Raw genomic sequence first — 19,167 nt, forward strand, 5'->3', positions numbered from 1 at the left:
ACCTCTGTCCTTGGCATTCCTTTCATCCATTGCACACCCTGTCCCTCTGTGGACTCAACCCCAGAGAGAAGATGGCAGATAGGGGAGCTCCCTAACCCCCTTTCTCACAAGCTGAGGTCTCCTCAGGAGCTGAAAGGCAGAATTCTTCTTTTCCAAGCATCTTAAACTGGAAGTGAGACAGTAAAGTGGTGCAGCAGATGCAGGCAGAAGTCAGCCAAGAAGGTTCCAGGGAAAGTGTTACATTGCCAATATTATTATTACTGATACATCCTGACACTGTGTTATTGTTTAGAGCTGTGACTATTATTGGTTCGGATTACTGACCTACTCCCTACCAACCACTCCCCCATGCCTTCTCTAGACAGGACATGGGGCCTGAAATCTTCTTGGTGATTATATAGTTAGTGGCCTGGGAAAAGGAGATCATAGAAGAGTGTGTGTGTGTGTGTGTGTGTGTGTGTGTGTGTGTGTGTGTGTGTGTGTGTTGTGTGTGTGTGTGTGTGGTGTGTGTGTGTGTGTGTGTGTGTGGTGTGTGTGTGTGTGTGTGTGTGTGTGTGTGGTGTGTGTGTGTGTGTGGTGTGTGTGTGTGTGGTGTGTGTTTCCTGAGGATTGTACGTAGATCTGCATGTACACTCCACCACAAAACCACATCCCCACATCACACCTCCAGATTTCCTTTATAGTAAGGAGGGTTCCCCGCAAGGTTAGCATCCTGTTTTTCCATCCTAACGCAACCGCAAAAGGCAGATAGGACTTGAACCCTGTGCCTTTCTGTGTACCTGTCTGATTCTGCTGGGGTCATTTCCCCCACCTTTCTGCATCGTTGGACCTCAACACAAAAGAGACATACTTTCCTCTAATCAAGTTCTTAGGCCCCACTTACCTAGGCAGACTCGTGAATACCAAGTAGGAGATGAAGACAAAGAAAGCCTTCCCCTTCCAGCCAGGGTGGCAGAAACATGTTGTTGGCCTTAGCCTTGGCCTTTACTAACTTATCATGAGCTCTACCTTGCTTTTGACATTCTTTCGGCAAAGCTCTAACCATCTAACACCGTTATCCCGGCATTGTGGGTGAGGATCCTGAGGAGGTTTTCAGGAGGATGGGTCATCTTCCCAGAGTTAGTCAAGCCCGGAACATTTAGAGTGCTCATTAAGCCCACTGTCTCCAGCACCTGTTCCTTCACCCATCACTCCCACATCCTTGGCTTCACCCGCTTCCCATCGGGAAATGAACTCAATCATGCGAGCAGAACAGAGAGAGCTCATGGCATGAATTTTATTAGGGAGCGATGGCATCGACTCTAGAGCAAGCCACACACTTCAAACCCTTGAGGCAGGCGACGGCTTTAAAGAGTAAGCCAGGCAGCACAGAGAAGCATCCGGACACAGGTGCATGAAGGTCTCTTGCCTTGTACAGAAAGTCCGGCAGGCCCCCTGGCCATTCCAGCACCGTTTGAATTCAGTGTTTCCTGTGTGAAAGAAGACCACAAATCACAGAGCAGACTGTGGGACCTGTGGGACACAGGTTAGACCACTGGTCACAAGTTGAACTACTGATTATGTCATACTGGTAATAGGTTAGCTCTCTGGTCATTTCTTTTCTTTTTTTTTTTTTTTTTTTTTTTTTTTTTTTTTTTTGTTTGTTTTTGGAGACAGGGTTTCTCTGTGTAGTCCTGGCTGTCCTGGAACTCACTCTAGACCAGGCTAGCCTAGAACTCAGAAATCCGCCTGCCTCTGCCTCCCAAGTTCTGGGATTAAAGGCGTGCATCACCACCTCCCAGCCTCTCTGGTCATTTCTTAGACCACAAGTCATGAATGAGAGTGTGGATGACAATGGAGGTTACAGATCTCATTCTAGGTGAGCCCATATGTCACAGGTTAGACCACTGGTTAAGAGAATAATTTATTGTCCAAGTAAATTCACCCATCAGGCACACTCTCAACACTTCTCTTAACAACACTGTATGATTGCACTTGGTCTTACTGTGAACCCTGTTGTACAAGTGGGGAAATGGAAGGTCTCAGAGGTTAATTACCTTAAGGAAATCATAGTCTCTCTCTCTCTCTCTCTCTCTCTCTCTCTCTCTCTCTCTCTCTCTCTCTCTCATACACACACACACACACACACACACACACACACACACACACACACACACACGAGTAATTACCTGGTGGCACATGACCCAAGACCAGGAGAGACACAATGAGCAGAATCCACTTTGCCATGGCCACCGAGCTCCTGGGGGATTGCTGGGAAGAAGTCGGGAGATGAACCCAGCATACAGTCTTGCTGCATGCTCAGCTTTTATGGGCTGCAGAGCCATGGGCAGGAAGCCCAGGTGGGAGGGTAAGGCCACGTGGTCCCAAGGCTGTTTAGCTCTCTCATGGCTACCTCTGCATGGACTAGTCTGACAAATCCTCCAGAGGCTGTGCAAGGCCTGGGGTCCCTTGACAGAAGGACAGAGAGACAGAAAGACGGAGAGAAAATGAATGACTTTTCCCAGCCTAAGAGAGTAAGGAAATACTTGAGAAAGGCCTACTTCTATCCAGCATCTTCACATGTGATGGTCAATACTGACAGTCAACTTGACAGTATCTAGTAATCAGCTAGGTGGTTAACATTTAGTCTGTGAACAAGTGTCTAGGCTGGGTTCATGGAGGCAGGAAGACACACCCTACAAGTAGGCAACCACTCCAGGGACAGGATCATCCTGGACTGGATTTTTAAAAAAAAAGAGAGAGAAAGCAAGTTGAGAACTACTATCCCCCCACCCCCACCCCCACCCCCACCCCACCCCCACCTCACCCCCACCCCACCCCCACCCCGTTCCCTCGTTCCCCAGCTGCCTCACACTCCGGGCGACCCTGAGAGACTGTACACCCTCAAACTGTGAGCCAAGAAAAACCTTCCTCCCTTAAGTCATTTTTGTCAAGTATTTTGTCACAACAATGACAAAAGTGACCAACCCACCTTCTGATTGCTGCAAGGCCTTAAATAAGTCACCTAACTATGAAGAGACCCAGGCTGACATGTACAAAATAATGAAAAGTGTCCTTTTCTCTTTTTAAAATTATTTTTAAATTTTCATTAGATTTACTTTATTTTATGCTGTGTCTGCATGTGCATGTGCACCGGATGTGTGCATGGTGCTTGCAGAAGTCAGAAAGGGAAATAGATCTGGAACTGGGGTTAGGGATGGCTGTGAACCACCAGGTGGGTTCTGGGAACCAGACCTGGGTTCTCCTCAAGAGCAACAAGTGCTCTTAACCACTGAGACATCTTTCCATCCCCTAGGCCCACTCTGAAAATGGAAGAATACCTTCCTTATAGAAAGTAATAACCACCTTCAGAGCATTGGCTGAAACGAAGTTCTCAAAGTGTGGTCCCTGGAGCAGCAAACCCTTACTCTTACCTGAAAGAAATGCAAACTCAACAGCCCTTCATCAAATGTCTCAATCAAAGAGCCATGGAAATCTCCCAGGCATTTCTAAGACACCACTGCAGACCAACCGAGCCACCAGGATAACACACTCGCAGAGCTTAGCCTAGAGTCTAGTTCATAAGCGACTAGGTTACATCATGAAAGATGAGTAGGAAAGGATATCCCTCACAGAGGGAGCGGAACCGGCCTGAAAGGGCCAGTCACAGCAGCGAGACCTACTTACAAGACGCTGAAATGACCACAGACCATGAGGGCTGAACTGCCAAGTTTACACTTTTATGTCATAGACAAAAGCACGTTCACTTGTTTGTATGTTTTAGCAAGGTCACCTCTGGTTCCTTTTCCCTTGAGAGTGAAGACAGGGCCGTGCTATGCAGCAAGGCTGGCCTAGAACTTACTACATAGGCCAGGCTGGCCTGGAACTCACAATCCTTCTGCCTCAATTCTCAAGGGTTGGAATTCAGATGGGCAAATTACAATTTTAAATCAAGAAACTGAAACCTAAAGAGGGGAGTTGATTTGCCCAAGGTCACACAATGACTGAGTCACAGAAGTAGGGCTAGAAACAAGGTCACCATACTCTCAGACAGTGGGGAGGAGCTTGTCCAGCACAGCTCATTCTACAGGTAGAACAGGGAGACTGGGACAGCCAAGCTACATGTTAGAAGTATGATCACATTTGTGTATTTCCCCAGTGTCAAAATTTATTGAAAAACAGTAAGTTCACAAGCTATATCCATTTCGTTGGCTGAAATTTACAAGGCAGTCCTGATTTGGTAATTGGCACTTGGCAATCTCAGATTCTTTTATTCTCATCTTAATTAATAATATTATACTTTGTATAGTTTTGTGCATGTATCTGTCTATACAGGTATACATCTATGTGTGTGTGTCTGAGTGTGTGTGTGTTTGAGTGTGTGTGTGTGTGTGTGTGTGTTATAGAATAACTACAACAAGGGGTTAAAGCAACCACAGAGTTCAAGGGATATTCCTGGAGGCAGAAGGCAGAACTGCTGCACCAGAGACGTCCTGCCAGAGGTTAGACAAGATATTAACCCTACAAGTACAGAGCAGCCGGGGGCTCACAGAGCCTAGACACAGGGTTAAGCTGTGAGCCAGAGGGACAGGCAGAACCAATCTAGCCAGATGAATAGATGGACAGTGGGTGAATGAATAGTCATTCAAGCGCCCCAGTCAAACAGTGGAGACTCTGCTGAGAGCTATTGGCCCTTACACACACACACACACACACACACACACACACACGCACAGTGAGAGTGAGAGAGAGAGAGAGAGAGAGAGAGAGAGAGAGAGACAGAGCGAGCAGATGGTCACATAACAGGTCTGTGGGGATGTTGCCATAGCTACATCACTTGTCCTTTTTGTGGGGTCCAGGTGAGGATGCTGTGCCCTTTATTGATCTGGTGTTCTGTAAATACCCCTGTATGGTTTTCTGCTGCAGTTTTCATACACCAGTGAGCCTATATGGTCCTAGTCTGATTTGATAAGCTAATAGAGGATGCTTTTTCCCTTATAGGACTAAGTTATCTATCAGTCTCTGCCTCATGGGTGGTGCTGGACAGGCGGTAGCATGTACCTCTCAGTCTGTGTGTTCAGTTAAAATGAAGCCAGCCTCTGCTTTGCAAAATGGGGTCACCCAAGGCAAGGCACAACCTGGAAACCACTGTCCTGCAGTCTGCTGAAACTTGGAGCAGAGCACAGCCTTATCTCCAGGCTGCGGAAAGGAAGTGAGACCAGAGGGGAGTTGCTATTGTCCCAAGCCCTACGGGGGCTGAGGCAGCCTACCCTTCTGCTTGGATCTGTTAAATATCTGGAGCCCCTCAGGCATGACGGAGAGTCCCACTCATAGGTACTGCCTCCGAGTCTCTACCAACACCATACATACACTTTAACCTCTCCTTGAGAGAGCTAACAGGGCTCCCTGCTCAAAGAGCTTGGATCCTTGCCTTGCAGCCAGCTTCTTTCTCCTTTACCATGATCAGTATCTTTCCTGCTCCCACACGCCTACAAAAGTGTAAACAAAGGTTAACCGGTAGCTAGTTGGAACCAGTGAGCTGGCTGAGCAGATAAAGGCACTTGCTGCCAGGCCTGACAACCTGAGTTCAAGCCCCTCAAAACCCACATGGTAGAGGGAGAGAAGCAACTTGTAGAAGCCGTCCACTCAGGTGCTAAGGCACGCTCTTCCCACTCCCTCCAACAAATATGTGTGTCCTAAGTATTAATTTTTTTAAAGGGGACAGTACACCAAAGAACCTAAGTCCCTGCTAATCAGGAGCAAATGGATGATGAGTGAATTAATGATATCAGAATCAGACGTTCCAAACTCTTTACCACAGACTATATAGGCTCTCAATTCCTCCAAGCCCTTTTCCAAAATTAACCCTCCACCCAGAGCTTTCTCAAAGTGTGTTCTGCCAGTTGTCTGCATCACTTGGGCGTTTGTTTAAGACCCAGATTCCTAAGCCCAGAGCCCAGTCCTGCGGAATCGCCTCCCTTGGAAGGTGGAACCTGTGACTCTGAACACTAAGTTCCCCTAGAGGCTTCCATCCAGGGCTGAAGTTGATGTGCCCCGTAAGTGGGGGGAACTGAGGCGGACACAGCCGGACATCCAGACCCAAGAATAAACTCCCTCTCCAGCACCCAATTCCTACATGGCCACCCCCACCTCACGGGGAGGACTGAAGGCGGAGGTCTACAGGGCGGGGACCCAGGCTGCCTTGACAGGGCGGGGCCGCACGGGGCGGGGAGGCGCTGGAACGGGCGGGACCGGCCGGAGGGGCTGCGTGCGGAGGCTGGGGGACAGCGAAGTACCCAGCAGCTGGGACGGCGGGGACTCGGAGCCTCCGCGCGCGTCAAGGTAAACTTGCCTGTCCCAGCGGAATTCTCCACCCCTTGCATGCAGTGTGATCCCAGGACCAGGAGCCTCGAACCCGCGTCCTGGGCAGGGGTGGGTGGGAATGGGGGACAAGGGTGGGAGAGCCTGGCATAAGGAACGCCACCCCTACCACCCCCTGCGCCCGCGCCCCAGGACTCGGGACTCACATCCAGGACTGCGAGTCGAGAAAGTTCCAACCCGAAAGGGCACTTGAGTCCCGAACCTGGTGGGCTCCCCTCCGGGTTTTCCTCCTGCACCCTGTTCTGTCACCAAACCTGTTGCCGGGTACCTCGCGGCTCCCCCAACCCCACACAACAACAGCTAGAGGCCATGGCGCCAGCGGCTCCTGAATTTTTCACGCAGGGGCGGGCCGGGCACGCCGTTCCCATGGCACCGGAGCACTCGGGTTACAGCCAGGAGATGCCCGGAGCCCCGCGCTCTTGTGGGGCACCATTGCATCCGGCCGGTCCTCATCAAACTCGGCCGGGGAGTTCAGGCAGCGGGAATAAAACTTCCCAGAGACCTCAACCCTCTAAGTGTCCCCCATTCTTAAACATGTGAAGATCAGTGGGGAAGGGGGAAGGGGCCGGTTCGGTCCGATGCTTTCTGTGGGGAGGGTAAATACTGAAGGGTAGGGACTGGTCTGGGTTGGCAGGATGAGGACACTATAGATGCTTTAGGTGGCTCAATTTGTAGCTCTGCCTGTCTGTGTCATGGGGAAAGGGGTCATCCTCAGAACTTGGGAATCTGCTTCTGGGTGTGCGCATCTGTGAGTGTTCACAGCCTATGCCCTCAACCCTTCTAGGCCTGAAACCAGCAACCCCGGAACCCAAGGAGCTGAAGAATCTCTTCCCAGTTGAACCAGAGAGGGCTCTGGAGGAAATTTTTCCACAGTTTATCAGGCCCTAAGGAGGGATTCCGGGCCACGGATTTACTGCCCAGCCCACTTCTTTTGGAAGAAAGGAAGAAGCCAGGGAAGCTAGAGATTTTCTCACAGAGGATGACTCTTAACACTCAGCAGGAAGCAAAGACCACTCTACGACGTCGAGCCAGCACGCCACTACCCCTGTCGTCCAGGGGCCACCAGCCTGGACGCCTGTGCACAGCACCTCCTGCTCAATCCCAGCATCCCCGACTGGGTCAGTCAGCCTCCCTCAACCCTCCCATCCGGAAACCCTCCCCTGCCCAGGATGGGTGGTCCTCTGAATCCAGCGACTCTGAAGGCTCTTGGGGGGCACTCTACCGGGTGGTGCTTCTCGGAGACCCCGGTGTTGGGAAGACTAGCCTGGCCAGCCTCTTCGCGGAGAAACAAGAACGAGACCTTCATGAGCAGCTGGGAGGTAGGAGCCCTGTGGGACAAGCCAGGCAGTGGCCACAGGACAGAAAAACCTGTCACAGGGGACACAGGATTGCAGAGAACAGATAGGCAGGTCACATACTGTTCAACTCACGAGGGCATCATTCATACATGCTACGAAGTAAATGGTGTTCACCTAGCGCTGCGCAGGACACAGGCTGGGCAGGGCCTGGATGAGGGGTACTGGATGAAAGGTACATGATTTATCTCCATGTCATAAGGGGAGAAAATTGGAAGCTATGGGTGCCAAGAAATGATTCCACCCACTTTAGAAACTCCCAGCCCCAAGTCCCCCCTGACTCTCAACCCCCATCCCCACCCATCCATCAGCCCCCAAGACCTACAACAAAACTAACCTTCTTCCCAAGTGGAGGTTTCCTGACCTCCAGTTCTGAGCTCTGAGTTGCTTGACTCACCCCACCCCCAATGCATTTAACACACAGGGCCAGGTGCTACAGCACCATGGGTCCTGGGACAGTCAGATACATAGCACTAGGACAGGTGACATGAAGATAGGCCTCTGCAGAACTGGCTTTGAGGATACAGGGTATGTCGGGAAGGAGTGGCTAAACACGAAGAAAAAAGATGGAGACCGTCTGGCCAGGCCTTTTCTCCAGTGTTGACTCTTGTGTCCATACGCACACACTTGCGTGTCACAGGTGGGGAGACCGAGACCCAAGATAACATGTTCTGCCTAAAGGCACACTAAGCAAGAGTCAGAGCAGGTTGGGGAGGGTTCCCAGGCTACCCTGCCAGCCCACATTCACTCAGCTAAGACCCAGCTTCTAGCAATTGCCTGCTATGTGCCAAGTACCACGCTGACAGCTGGTGACACATGGACACCTGGTGGAGCTTTGACCACCAGGAAGGACAGGATTCCCTACCCCCAAGAAAATGTAAAGGAGTGACTGACGAGAAAGGGAGGGAAGGGAAGGCTGTCTCCAATGGCCTCCTCCACACTCGGATTTGACTCTCACTTGATTGCAGGTGTGTACGAGAGAACGCTGTCGGTGGATGGAGAGGACACCACACTGGTGGTCATGGACACCTGGGAGGCTGAGAAACTGGTACGACACTGTAATTATGGTTAGGATGAGGGGCTCTAAAATTAGTTTAGACACCTGTCTCCTTCTGGGGCATCCAGAGCAGGACCTAGGGCAGAGGCCTGCCTCAGCCCTCACCCGCAAACCTACAGCTTTCCCAAAGGCAGAACCTCGCAGCCCTGACCTCTGCCCTCATTGCATCGGTTCCCCTCCCAGCAGACATCCCAGAATGCACTTTTCCCTTTGCATGTTCCTCATCCTTATGGCCACTCCCACATTTGGAAAACAAAACAAAGAAACAAACAAAAAAAATATTGGATTTGGCCCCAAAATGCCTAAGGGTGACACAGCCCCCCTTCTTTTCCTTACTGGCTGTGTGGCTTTGTGCAGTTAACAGACTTCCAGTCTTCTCATCTGATAAACGTTGTGGGTTGCCCTATCCTGCCTCATCAGCTGCTTTTATACACTTCTGCTGTTTGTTTACAAAAATTTCTCAGTATCAAACCCAGGGCCTAGAGCCAGTTCTGAATGTGTCTCACCACTGAGTGAGTTGTACCCCTAGCCATATCATCGGCTGAGTTTTTTAAAACCTGACTGCAGGCCGAGCCAAGCTTAGAGCATGAAAAGAGCATAGCTAAGCAGGACAGGGGAGCTGTCTGGGGTGACTCCGATAGCCAGGGTGGTAGTGAAAAGGGAAAACCAGGGGTCACCTTCCCCTGTCCCCTTCCAGAATGCAATGGATCTCTCTCCTTTCATTACACAGGTGTATAAATACTTATTGTATGACCTTGATAAATTAGTTGAAGAAGAGCTGGGAACGTAGCTCAGTTAGCAGAGCACACACTGGCATGCTCTGAATTACAAGGCTCTGAGTCAGAGCCCCAGTACTGCACAAACTAGCTATGATAATACATGCTTGTGATCCCAGTAGCTAAAGGCAAAAGGATGCAGAAGTTTAAAGCCATCATTGACTACATGGTGAGTTCAAGGCTAGACTGGGCTACACGAGATTCTGTCTCAAAGTGGCGGGGAGAGATTAAAAACTCAGTGGAGATATTATCTCCGTAAAGGGATTCAACTAACAAAACAAAACCCATTGTCTTGCACCTGCCTGCCCTGTACCAAATACTGTGTTCACATCTAGGGACAGAAGGTCACCTAGTGGGCACAAGAAACATGGAGGAATGACTAGCTGTATCATTTCCCCCCTAAACTTAAGCCCCATAAAGGAAGCTTCGAATACAGTGTTAGAACAGGCCTGGTGGCATAAGCCTTTAATCCCAGCACTTGGCAGGCAGAGGTAGGTGTATCTCTGTGAGTTTGAGGCCCACCCTGGGCTACATAGTGAGTTTCAGGACAACTGGGGCTGTGTATAGAAACCATGTTTCAAAATAATAATAAAGAAACCATGTTTCAAAATAATAATAATAATAATAAGGCAGTGTTCGGTGCCTGGCAATGCTGCTGATAGAACCTAAGAAGAGAATAAAGGGGCTATGTGGACAGATCCATTTTACTCTTTGAGATGGGGCCTCACAATGTACCACCACTGTTTTAGATTTTTATTCTATTAGGGGGTGGGGTACAAGCACATGTAGGAAGAAGTCAGAAGACAATCTGCTGGAATCAGTTCTCTCTTTCTACCATGTGGGTCTGGGAATTTAACTTGGATCATCAGGCTTGGCTGCAGGCACCTTTACTTACTGAACCATCTCACCAGCCCTGGCATCAAATTCTTGATCCTCCTGCCTCAGCCTCCCCCAGTGCTGTAATCACGGGGAATGTGTCATCATGTCTGGCTTGACGAATTTCCTTTTTTTTTTAAAAAAAAAAAATATGTATTTATTTTATGTTTATGAGTACACTGTAGCTGTCTTCAGACACACCAGAAAAGGGCATCAAATCCCATTGCAGACGGTTGGGAGCCACCATGTGGTGTTGAGCTCAGGACCTCTGGAAGAGCAATCAGTGCTCTTAAACACTGAGCCATCTCTCTAGCCCTGACTAATTCCTTTTAACAAGTATAAAAGAAGGTCCAGGTGAAAGTGAGCCTGATGATGATCTCAAGACAGTAACCGGGGTTTCTGAGCACCTTCTCTGTCAGTGATGGAAATCAATGGACACACGTTACGATGTGCAGTTAAAGCTGCACACTCTTCTTCCCTTCTGTCCATGAAGAAGCCAATGCTCGGAGGGGCTGTGTCCAAAGCTCTCCGAGAGCAGGTCAATCACATCCAGATCTACAAACTCCACAGCTTATACTGGGATTGTGTCTCTAACGCCCTGGAAGCATCCCTTACTGAACCTTCAGCTTATGTCTCAAGTTGGTGTACTTAGTAATGCAGGTTGATCAGAGAAAGAGAGACACGACAGGATGTATTATGGCTTCCTCAGCAGCAGGGTAAAACCGGCTCCGAAGGACTGAACTCTGAATCACCTTGCCGAAGCCTCTTTATGGTTACACAAAGGGCATGTTTAGCCAGGCAATCTCTGCATACTTAAACCTCTGATCTAGAAGTCGTCTGGAGGAATTATTACCTAAGCAGTTCTCAGCCATACAAGACTTCCTGGTTTGCCAGGTATGTCTCGGAACTAAGTTATCAAAGGCTCTGGAATCTTTCAGGAAAAGCTACTCCAAAAACCTCAGATAACAATCACTGACTATTTATAAAAAGGCTACGTCAAAACCTAAGAGCCGTCACTCTGGAATTCATGACAGATACAATGGCTGTGTTAAGTTCCCCCATTACAGTCCACTGCTGTTTATCTCTAGTGGGCCAAGACACTGAAGACACTGGTGAAGGAAGCAGACAAGGTGCTAGCCTCATAGGGCTCAAGGACCAGTATGAGAATGACCTGCTTTCTGAATGCAGTCAACGCTTTGGAGTAGTCAGTGAGTTAGGCAGACCAATCAAAAGCCAGGTATGGGGCCTGCAAGATGGCTAAGCTGAGCAAAGGTGTCTGCCGCCAGCCAAGCCTGACCACCAGAGATTTACCCCACACAGAGGAAGGAGAAAATCAACTCCTGAAAGTTGTCCTCTGACCTCAGCACTGCACCTAGGTTTTTGGGTTTTGGGGGGAGGGTTTTGATATTTTTTGGAATGTGGGTTCTGGGAGTCAAATTCAATCAAACTCAGATCCTCATGGTCTCGCATCGAGCACTTTCCCACAGAGATTTCCTCTAGGCGCTGAGATTCTACTTCTGTCTGATTCTACTCAAAGGTTATTTGGCCTGAGAAACCATTAGTACAGCTGTTGAGCATGCACCCCTCCCCCACCGAGGACCTGACACTTCTCTGCTCACCCATCCTACTTTCTAGCACCTTCCCCTCTTTCTATACATCCAGCCTTTCCCGCCACAGCCACTAAGACTGACTCTTTCCTTCTGCTGACCTTCCTCCCTGCTGGACCCATTTCTGCTTTCAAACCCTGCCCATGGGTTCACTGGGGAGCTCCCCCATACTCTTCAGGCTTCCCCTGACACCCCACACCACCTCTCTGTCCTTCACCACTTTTGTAGTCCCTCCAGATGGCCCTCCCTGCCCTACCCTGTACTTCCCATCCCATAACCCGCCTTCCAGAACATGAGCCTTGAGGACAAGAACCAGACCTCATTAAAGGCCTGAAATCTACCCTCCCAGAGCGCTGTCTCTGTTATTCTGCTTCTTTTCTTTCCTTGGTAAAATGACTAGAAAAAGCTCTGCTTCTTAAGTGTCCCCTTCCATCCCCATCCCCTTGTGTCCTCACCCCCCACAGGTGACCTTTCAGCTCTCCAAAACTGTACTGAGAAGTCTCCCTGAATTCAGTCTTCTGATCTCTCTCTTCTCTCTCTCTCCCTCTCTCTCTCTTTCCATATGTATATATGTGTGTGTGTGTGTGTGTGTGTGTGTGTGTGTGTGTGTGTATCTGTGTCTGCCTGTCTCTCTCTCTCCATATATGTGTGTTTCTGTCTGTCTGTCTGTCTGTCTCTCTCTCTCTCTCTCTCTCTCTCACGCACACACACACTTTATTCTATTACCAGTTTTGTGTGAGTGTGTATGTGCGCATACAGGCTTGCCATGTGTGTGCAGGTGTGAGGTCAGAGGACAGCTGTGGGAGTTGGTTCTTTCCTTCCACTGTGGGACCCAGGAATCACATCCAGGCTTTTCCTGCCAGCATCCTTGCACACCGAGCCCTCTCAATGACCCTCTCTTCCTTTTTCCTTCTAATTCTGTATTGCAGAAATTCTAAACCGTGTCCCATCCTCTTCTTACAAACTAGATAGAGCTGAATGAGGCAGGCCTGACAGGGTACACACACATTCCCAGGGCTGAGGCAGGAGAATTGTTTCAAGATTAAAACCACTCTGAGATACAATGTGAGGCCTTGTCCAAATGAAGAAAAAGGAGGAGGAAGAGGAGAAGAGGAAGAGGAAGAAAAGAGAAAATGGTGTGGAGAAAGGAGGAAGAGAAAGTCGAGGAGGCTGAACAGGAAAAGCTAGATCGTTATTTGCAGGACAGAGCCCCCACAGTCAGTGGGAAGGAAATGAGAGAGCATCCATCAGCTTTTTGAAGAAAGAAACTGGGGCTCAGAGAATCAATGCTTTTCCCAGGGTGGCCCCGGGGCATGATAGAATTTGTGCCCCCACTCCCAAACCACTCCAAGTAGAACTCTTCTACTCCACCCGTTAGACCAACAGAGCCTCTTTCTCAGCCAGGGCTAGGCACCCTCTGAGGATGGGCCTGGGGTCCCTCCCCCGCAGGATGAAAGCTGGAGCCAGGAGTCATGCCTGCAGGCTGGCAGTGCCTACATCATCGTGTACTCCATCGCAGATCGCAGCAGCTTTGAGAGTGCCTCGGAGCTCCGAATCCAGCTGAGGCGCACGCATCAAGCTGACCACGTGCCCATCATCCTGGTGGGCAACAAGGCCGACCTGGCCCGCTGTCGGGAAGTCTCTGTAGAAGGTGAGTCCTTCACCACATCCTTCTCTCTCCTTTAGCCTCACTGCCCCTCCTCCAGTGCTCGCCTCAGAGAAGGTCTGTGCCCTTCCGCCTAGCCTGTCCTGCAACAAACAACTTACCTGTCCTGTCCTCTCTCACCTCCCAAATCGGCACCCAAGTCCTATAGAACCCTTCTCTTCACTCCACACCCCAAACCTCTGTCCTGTGCTGGTGTCTCCACTTTGTCCAGGCTGGTCTCTACTCAATCATTCTAACCCTTTTTAACCATTCTTCCTTGACAGCTAACAGATTTCCAGAGTCACAGCTTACCTTGTGACCTTTGACCTTTGCTTAAAATTCCCGCATCAGCCCCATGGCTGATAATCAGAGACGCTCAGCCCGTCCCCAAAGTCTACCAGCTTCTCTCAAAGTCTGAAATTGGCTTTAGTGGCTCCAATATAAATTGGGGAGATTATAAATCCAAGCTTTATATGAAACACTTAGTGTGTTGGCCAGGAACTACAAACCAAAACTTTTAAAGTTAGATATAAATTATATTTACAGTGGGCAAGGAATATTTTAATAAGTTTCATATTTCTAGTGGGACCCATAATGGTCTTAAAATGGCCCTACTTATGAGGTCAAATCTTCCCAGCCGTATTCTTCTGAGTATCAGTCCCTACAGAAAGCCTAGGATTTGCCCCTGGGTCCCTTGACACCTGAACTAAGTAGGCACCGGGAAATTGCTTATTGAGAGTCTGAACACACCTCTTCCCATCTTTATCCCTCTGCCTTCTGGCTTTGGCTCTGCCCACTCAGAGGGCCGCGCCTGCGCAGTGGTGTTCGACTGCAAGTTCATCGAGACTTCAGCCACTCTGCAGCACAATGTGACAGAGCTCTTCGAAGGCGTGGTGCGCCAACTGCGCCTGCGCCGCCAGGACAATGCGGTCCAGGAGACACCTTCACCTCGACGACGGGCAAGCTTGGGCCAGCGGGCCCGCCGCTTCCTGGCACGCCTGACAGCACGCAGCGCACGACGCCGGGCACTCAAGGCCCGCTCCAAGTCCTGCCACAACCTGGCTGTGCTCTAAGGCCAGCGCCTCTCTGGGGGTGATGGGACACTGAGGATAAAAGGTGCGTCGTTGGAGGTCGACCTTGCCTGTTGCAGAATGGCCAGAGCATTGCCGGTAGCCAGGGCTTTGGGGACCCTTCCTGCCTGGCAAAATGATGACTAGACAGACTATGGGGCTATAAACCCAAGCTAGGCACAAGATTTTTTGTTTTCTTTTTTTTTTTTTTTTATAGGGTGGGTGTCTTTTTGTAAAAAATATTTGTTGTCCTTGGGCTGTGACCAACTCTCAGAATGTACCACAATAAGCCAGTCTGGGATGTCCTGTCTGATGTGTGGATGTCTCTCAGTGGGCTCTTCTAGGCATCTCCTTCCCAAACATCTAACTTGACTGTAGACTGCTTTGGTCTGCTGGCCTAGATGTGTTGGACAATCAATAAAGTCAGTAAATTAATTATATGCTCAGGCCCTCCTCCCAACTGCCGGGTTTAGTTTCTACCCCAAGGCCTTTGAGACAGATCACATTCACAATGCAATTCTGAGTGACCTGCTATTTCCTTTTTTTTATTTTTATTTATTTATTGGGGGAGGGGGGTTCCGAGAGCTATTTGCTTCTTAATTCACTTTTTAGATTCTAGAACCACAACATGTCACCTGTCTAGACTGGCACTGTAAGGACTGCTGACTGTGTGAGCTGACTGTGCCAAGGTACCAACCTGTCACACATGCTAGGAAGTCTTGCCTCGGAGCTGCACAGCCAGCTCCTGTTATTTTGGTGCATGTGTGTGTTCTGTCTGTACAACACCGAAAAGTGTGGCCCCTAACCTCCTCTGGCTGTTTAGGAAAAGGAGGATCAGAGAGGGAAAGCAGGAGCCCATGATCACACAGCTGTTCTAAGTGAAGCCACTTAGATGCCAGGTCCTAGGAGTCCCCTGCCACAGCTCTCTTCAGGAAGGGGTGGGGTAAATAGCTCAGTGATAAAGAGCTAAGGAGAAGTCCCGAGTTCCATCCTCAAAACTCAGGCAAAAAGCCAGCCTGGTGCTACAATGCTGTAATTCCAGCACCTAGGAGGCAGGATCCCTGGAACTCACCAGCCAGCCAGCCTGCCTTATTTGGTGAGCTCAAAGCCAGTCAGGGGCTTTGTCTCTGAAAACAAAACAGTACCAAATGACCTCTGGCCTACACACACACACACACACACACACACACACACACACACACACAGAGTGACAGGAGGTAGAGGTGGGACTGAAGGGTCAAGCTTCCTAACACATGTGAGGTCACAGGTTTGATTCTAGCCCTGCTGGGGACAGGGTAAAATTCTATGGGGGAGGTGGTAATAGCGGTACATGCCCATAATTCCAGAACTCAAGGAGTTGAGGCAGGCAGAAGAGTCTAGAGTTCAAGGCCAATCTAATCTACCAGGAAAGGGAGGTGGAAGTTGATACATACCCATAATCTTTTCAGGGAGCACAGAGGCAGGAGGATCCCCCTGAAACTTCAAAACCAGCCTGGTCTACAAAGAGAGTTCCGGGCTAGCGAGGTTTATGTAGCCAGCTGCTATCTCAAAACTAAGGGAGGACACCAATTTTCTAACATAATTTTGCATATAATTTAAGGGGGCCGGGCATGAATTCCGTGGAACTCAGTCCATTAATCCCAGGATGGACACTAATTTAGTTCAGTGCATTCATTTTCCAAATGTGGAAAGTGGAGCCCTGAGACCAGAGAGTACTCCAGAGTCACCCAGTCAGTGAGTTCCGGGCCCTCAGGACCCAGCCCCCTCCTCTGACCTCCCTTGGCTGTGAGAGATGAAGGACCGTAGTGAGGCTTCCCGCCCGGCTGAGGACCCAGCTGGGTGTAGGGGTCAGGTCAGGAGTTTCCATCTCGGGGAGGATGGGGGAGGAGGGACTGTCACAACTTTGGGAAGAGAACAAGATGCAAACTGTTTAGACCATCCTGCCTCAGACTTCTGACACCCCTGCCTCCAACCAACTGCCCCTCACCGGACTCCTGGACCCTACACGGAAGTCACCCGTGACCCAGTCCAGAGGATGAGGCACAGAAAAAAACGTGCTTGGAGGTGCCCAGTTCCCTGATGCTCACCACCAACTCACTGGTCACCAGTCATGCCCAGGAAGCGGAGGAGGGTCTCCCCGCCCCTGAAGTTGTCTCCGGCCTGCAGTGGAGAATGGGGGTAGGAGGCTGTAACTGTGGAAAGTTGGCAGAGGCCGCCGGCAGCAGCCGGGAGAGTGGAAAAAATGATATCAAACCCGGAAAAATGCAGGCCGGATGGAGGGCTGGGTGCGAGGGAGGGGGAGGGGAAAGCAGCTGCCTGGACGGAGAAAGGAGGCTGACCAGAGTTTCGCAGCCGGCCTAGAGAAGCAAGAACGAGCACAGTCCTTCCCTTCGTTCTCACTCCACGGGTTTTAATGAGGGTCTACTATGTGCCAAGGCAGAGCCAGGCCCTGGGGAGACACTGCTGGCTGCCTGGAACTCACCCTGGATGGTAGGAAGGTATGATAGAGAACAATTAAGTGTTTAGAGGAGTCACAGGGATTAGGTGTCATCAGGGAGGGCTCCTCAATTCACCCACTAGGAAGGCGAAGCCAGAAAGAGAAGCTGCCTTCCACTAGGCCTCTCAGAAGACAGCCTGCAGCCAGGGGTCGACATTTGAACTCTGTTCCCTACCCCCTCTGTGTCTCATTGTCCCTCCCCACTATAAAATAAGATTCGTGGCAATTCCCTGCCCCAAACCTGATTCGAAGATTAATTGTTTTAAGTCATATCAAATGGGGCTCAGTACTGCTCAGGCCCATCAGAGCCCATGGAAAAAGCCAAGTACCACGGCACAGGCTTGTGATCTCGACATGGAGGAGACAGAGATGCAGACTCCTGACCTTCGATGGACTACCATCTTAGCTTACTCTGTGAGCTGTAGGTCCCAGTGAGAGACCCTGTCTCAAAACTACAAGGTGAGCCCAGGTGGTGCATACCTTTAGTCCCAGTAACTGGGGAGGAGACCAGTCTGGTCTACACAGCAAGTTCTAGGACAGCCAGGGCTACACGGAGAAAGCTTGTCTTGAAAAAACAAAACAACAAAAGGTGGAATGGGTGTCTGCTGAGGCCCAGTACCTGAGGCTGGCCTGTAATCTCTGCATACATGCTACTGCATTTTAAGACCTTGGAGAAGTTCAGTGTTGAGCAGAAGCGAGTCTAAACTGAGGATTTGCCTGGAAGTTTCTGCCTGGATATGCCACTGGAGGACTTTAGGAAAATTTCTTTCCTCCTTAGGCCTCAGTTTTCTCTTCTGCAAAAGAAAAGGACTGAATTCGAGCATGTTTCACATCCATATGTTCCAATGTTGTCTGTTTGTCTCAGCCCAAGAAATGGAGGCTCACGAGGGTGGGGTTACATGCTTTTCTGACTCCAGCACCAGCAGCTGTAACAGTGGCTGGTTTCTACAGACAGATGCTCACCAACGTGTAAACTACCCTTCCAGGCCAGACATGAGTACGACAAAGCTGGCACAGCATGTGCCACAGTGCACCATCTACCCCGACTTAGGAAGGCCTTCCCTACAAAAACAAACAAGATGGCTAACTCTGAAGTCTTTCTGTGTGCCAGGGTCCAGCCCTGTGCCTTGTTACCTGTTTTCTCATCTTACCAGGGTTCCCACCCCCTCTTCACAGATGCTTTTACAGGTGAACACGTGGAGGCTAAGGTAGTCTAAGAAATAGACCCAAGGTCAGTTTGACTCAGCCACTGTCAAGAGGCATCCTGGAGAGGCTGAAGAAACTGAAGATGGTGAGAGGAGAGGGTCCGAGTTCAGGATACTGTGATAGTAACAGCAGATACTTTTGCTGTGGGTCTTCTAGTCCTTGTAGATCAGAGTAGTGACACTGAACTGGGAGGGTGGAAGCCCTGTGAGTAGGTACTGTGAATAAAGCACACTGGGACCCTCAGTCAGTTGTCAGATCAACTTCACTTAGGGTGACTGAAGGCTTATAAAGTTTGGGGGGACTGAGGGTAGGGACAACTCAGGATGGGCAAAGGTCTTTGGCTGGGGACTTAGGGTACCTGAAATGCCTCATTAACACGGGAAAACCTTTTAGGACTCTTAGATGCTAGCTGAACAGGTTTTGTCAGGAGAAAGGAAATTGATCCTATAAACTAACTGAGGCAATGTGACATTCCGCAGGTAGAGGTGAGCGTGGAGGCTTAGAACTCCCCAGACAAGGTCAGAGAGGGAGAAACTCCAATAACAAAGGGGGGCCCTCCATTACCACCAAGCCTCAGACAGCTTTCAGGTCAGTGCTTTCTGCAGGAAACATATTAAGTCCTCCAAACTGGTGACGCCATCGCCATGGCAGTATGTAAAATTTATTTATTTATTTATTTACTTTACCTCCTGACTGCAGCTTCCCCTCTCTCCTCTCC

General features: G+C 49.9%; 2 protein-coding genes across 3 annotated transcripts; one reads left to right on the plus strand and one right to left on the minus strand.

Annotated features, from left to right (window-relative positions):
- Window positions 1-1,256: 1,256 nt before the first annotated feature.
- On the minus strand, window positions 1,257-7,109 carry Defb124 (defensin beta 124). 2 transcript variants are annotated; one of them, XM_076929986.1, is made up of 4 exons: window positions 6,507-7,109; window positions 5,411-5,468; window positions 2,169-2,447; window positions 1,257-1,469 (listed from the first exon to the last, which is right to left on the minus strand). In XM_076929986.1, the coding sequence occupies exons 3-4, from the start codon at window positions 2,224-2,226 to the stop codon at window positions 1,321-1,323; spliced, it is 207 nt and encodes a 68-aa protein (XP_076786101.1). In that variant the 5' UTR covers window positions 2,227-2,447; window positions 5,411-5,468; window positions 6,507-7,109; the 3' UTR covers window positions 1,257-1,320. The 2 variants fall into 2 exon arrangements, with proteins under 2 accessions (XP_076786101.1, XP_034351279.1); XM_034495388.2 differs by lacking the exon at window positions 5,411-5,468.
- On the plus strand, window positions 6,191-15,194 carry Rem1 (RRAD and GEM like GTPase 1). Its single transcript, XM_034495387.2, has 5 exons — window positions 6,191-6,321; window positions 7,145-7,679; window positions 8,684-8,763; window positions 13,481-13,682; window positions 14,478-15,194. The coding sequence occupies exons 2-5, from the start codon at window positions 7,340-7,342 to the stop codon at window positions 14,747-14,749; spliced, it is 894 nt and encodes a 297-aa protein (XP_034351278.1). The 5' UTR covers window positions 6,191-6,321; window positions 7,145-7,339; the 3' UTR covers window positions 14,750-15,194.
- The last annotated feature ends 3,973 nt before the right edge of the window (window positions 15,195-19,167 follow it).

Source organism: Arvicanthis niloticus, chromosome 2, assembly GCF_011762505.2.
Source record: "Arvicanthis niloticus isolate mArvNil1 chromosome 2, mArvNil1.pat.X, whole genome shotgun sequence".
Taxonomy (NCBI): Eukaryota; Metazoa; Chordata; class Mammalia; order Rodentia; family Muridae; genus Arvicanthis; species Arvicanthis niloticus.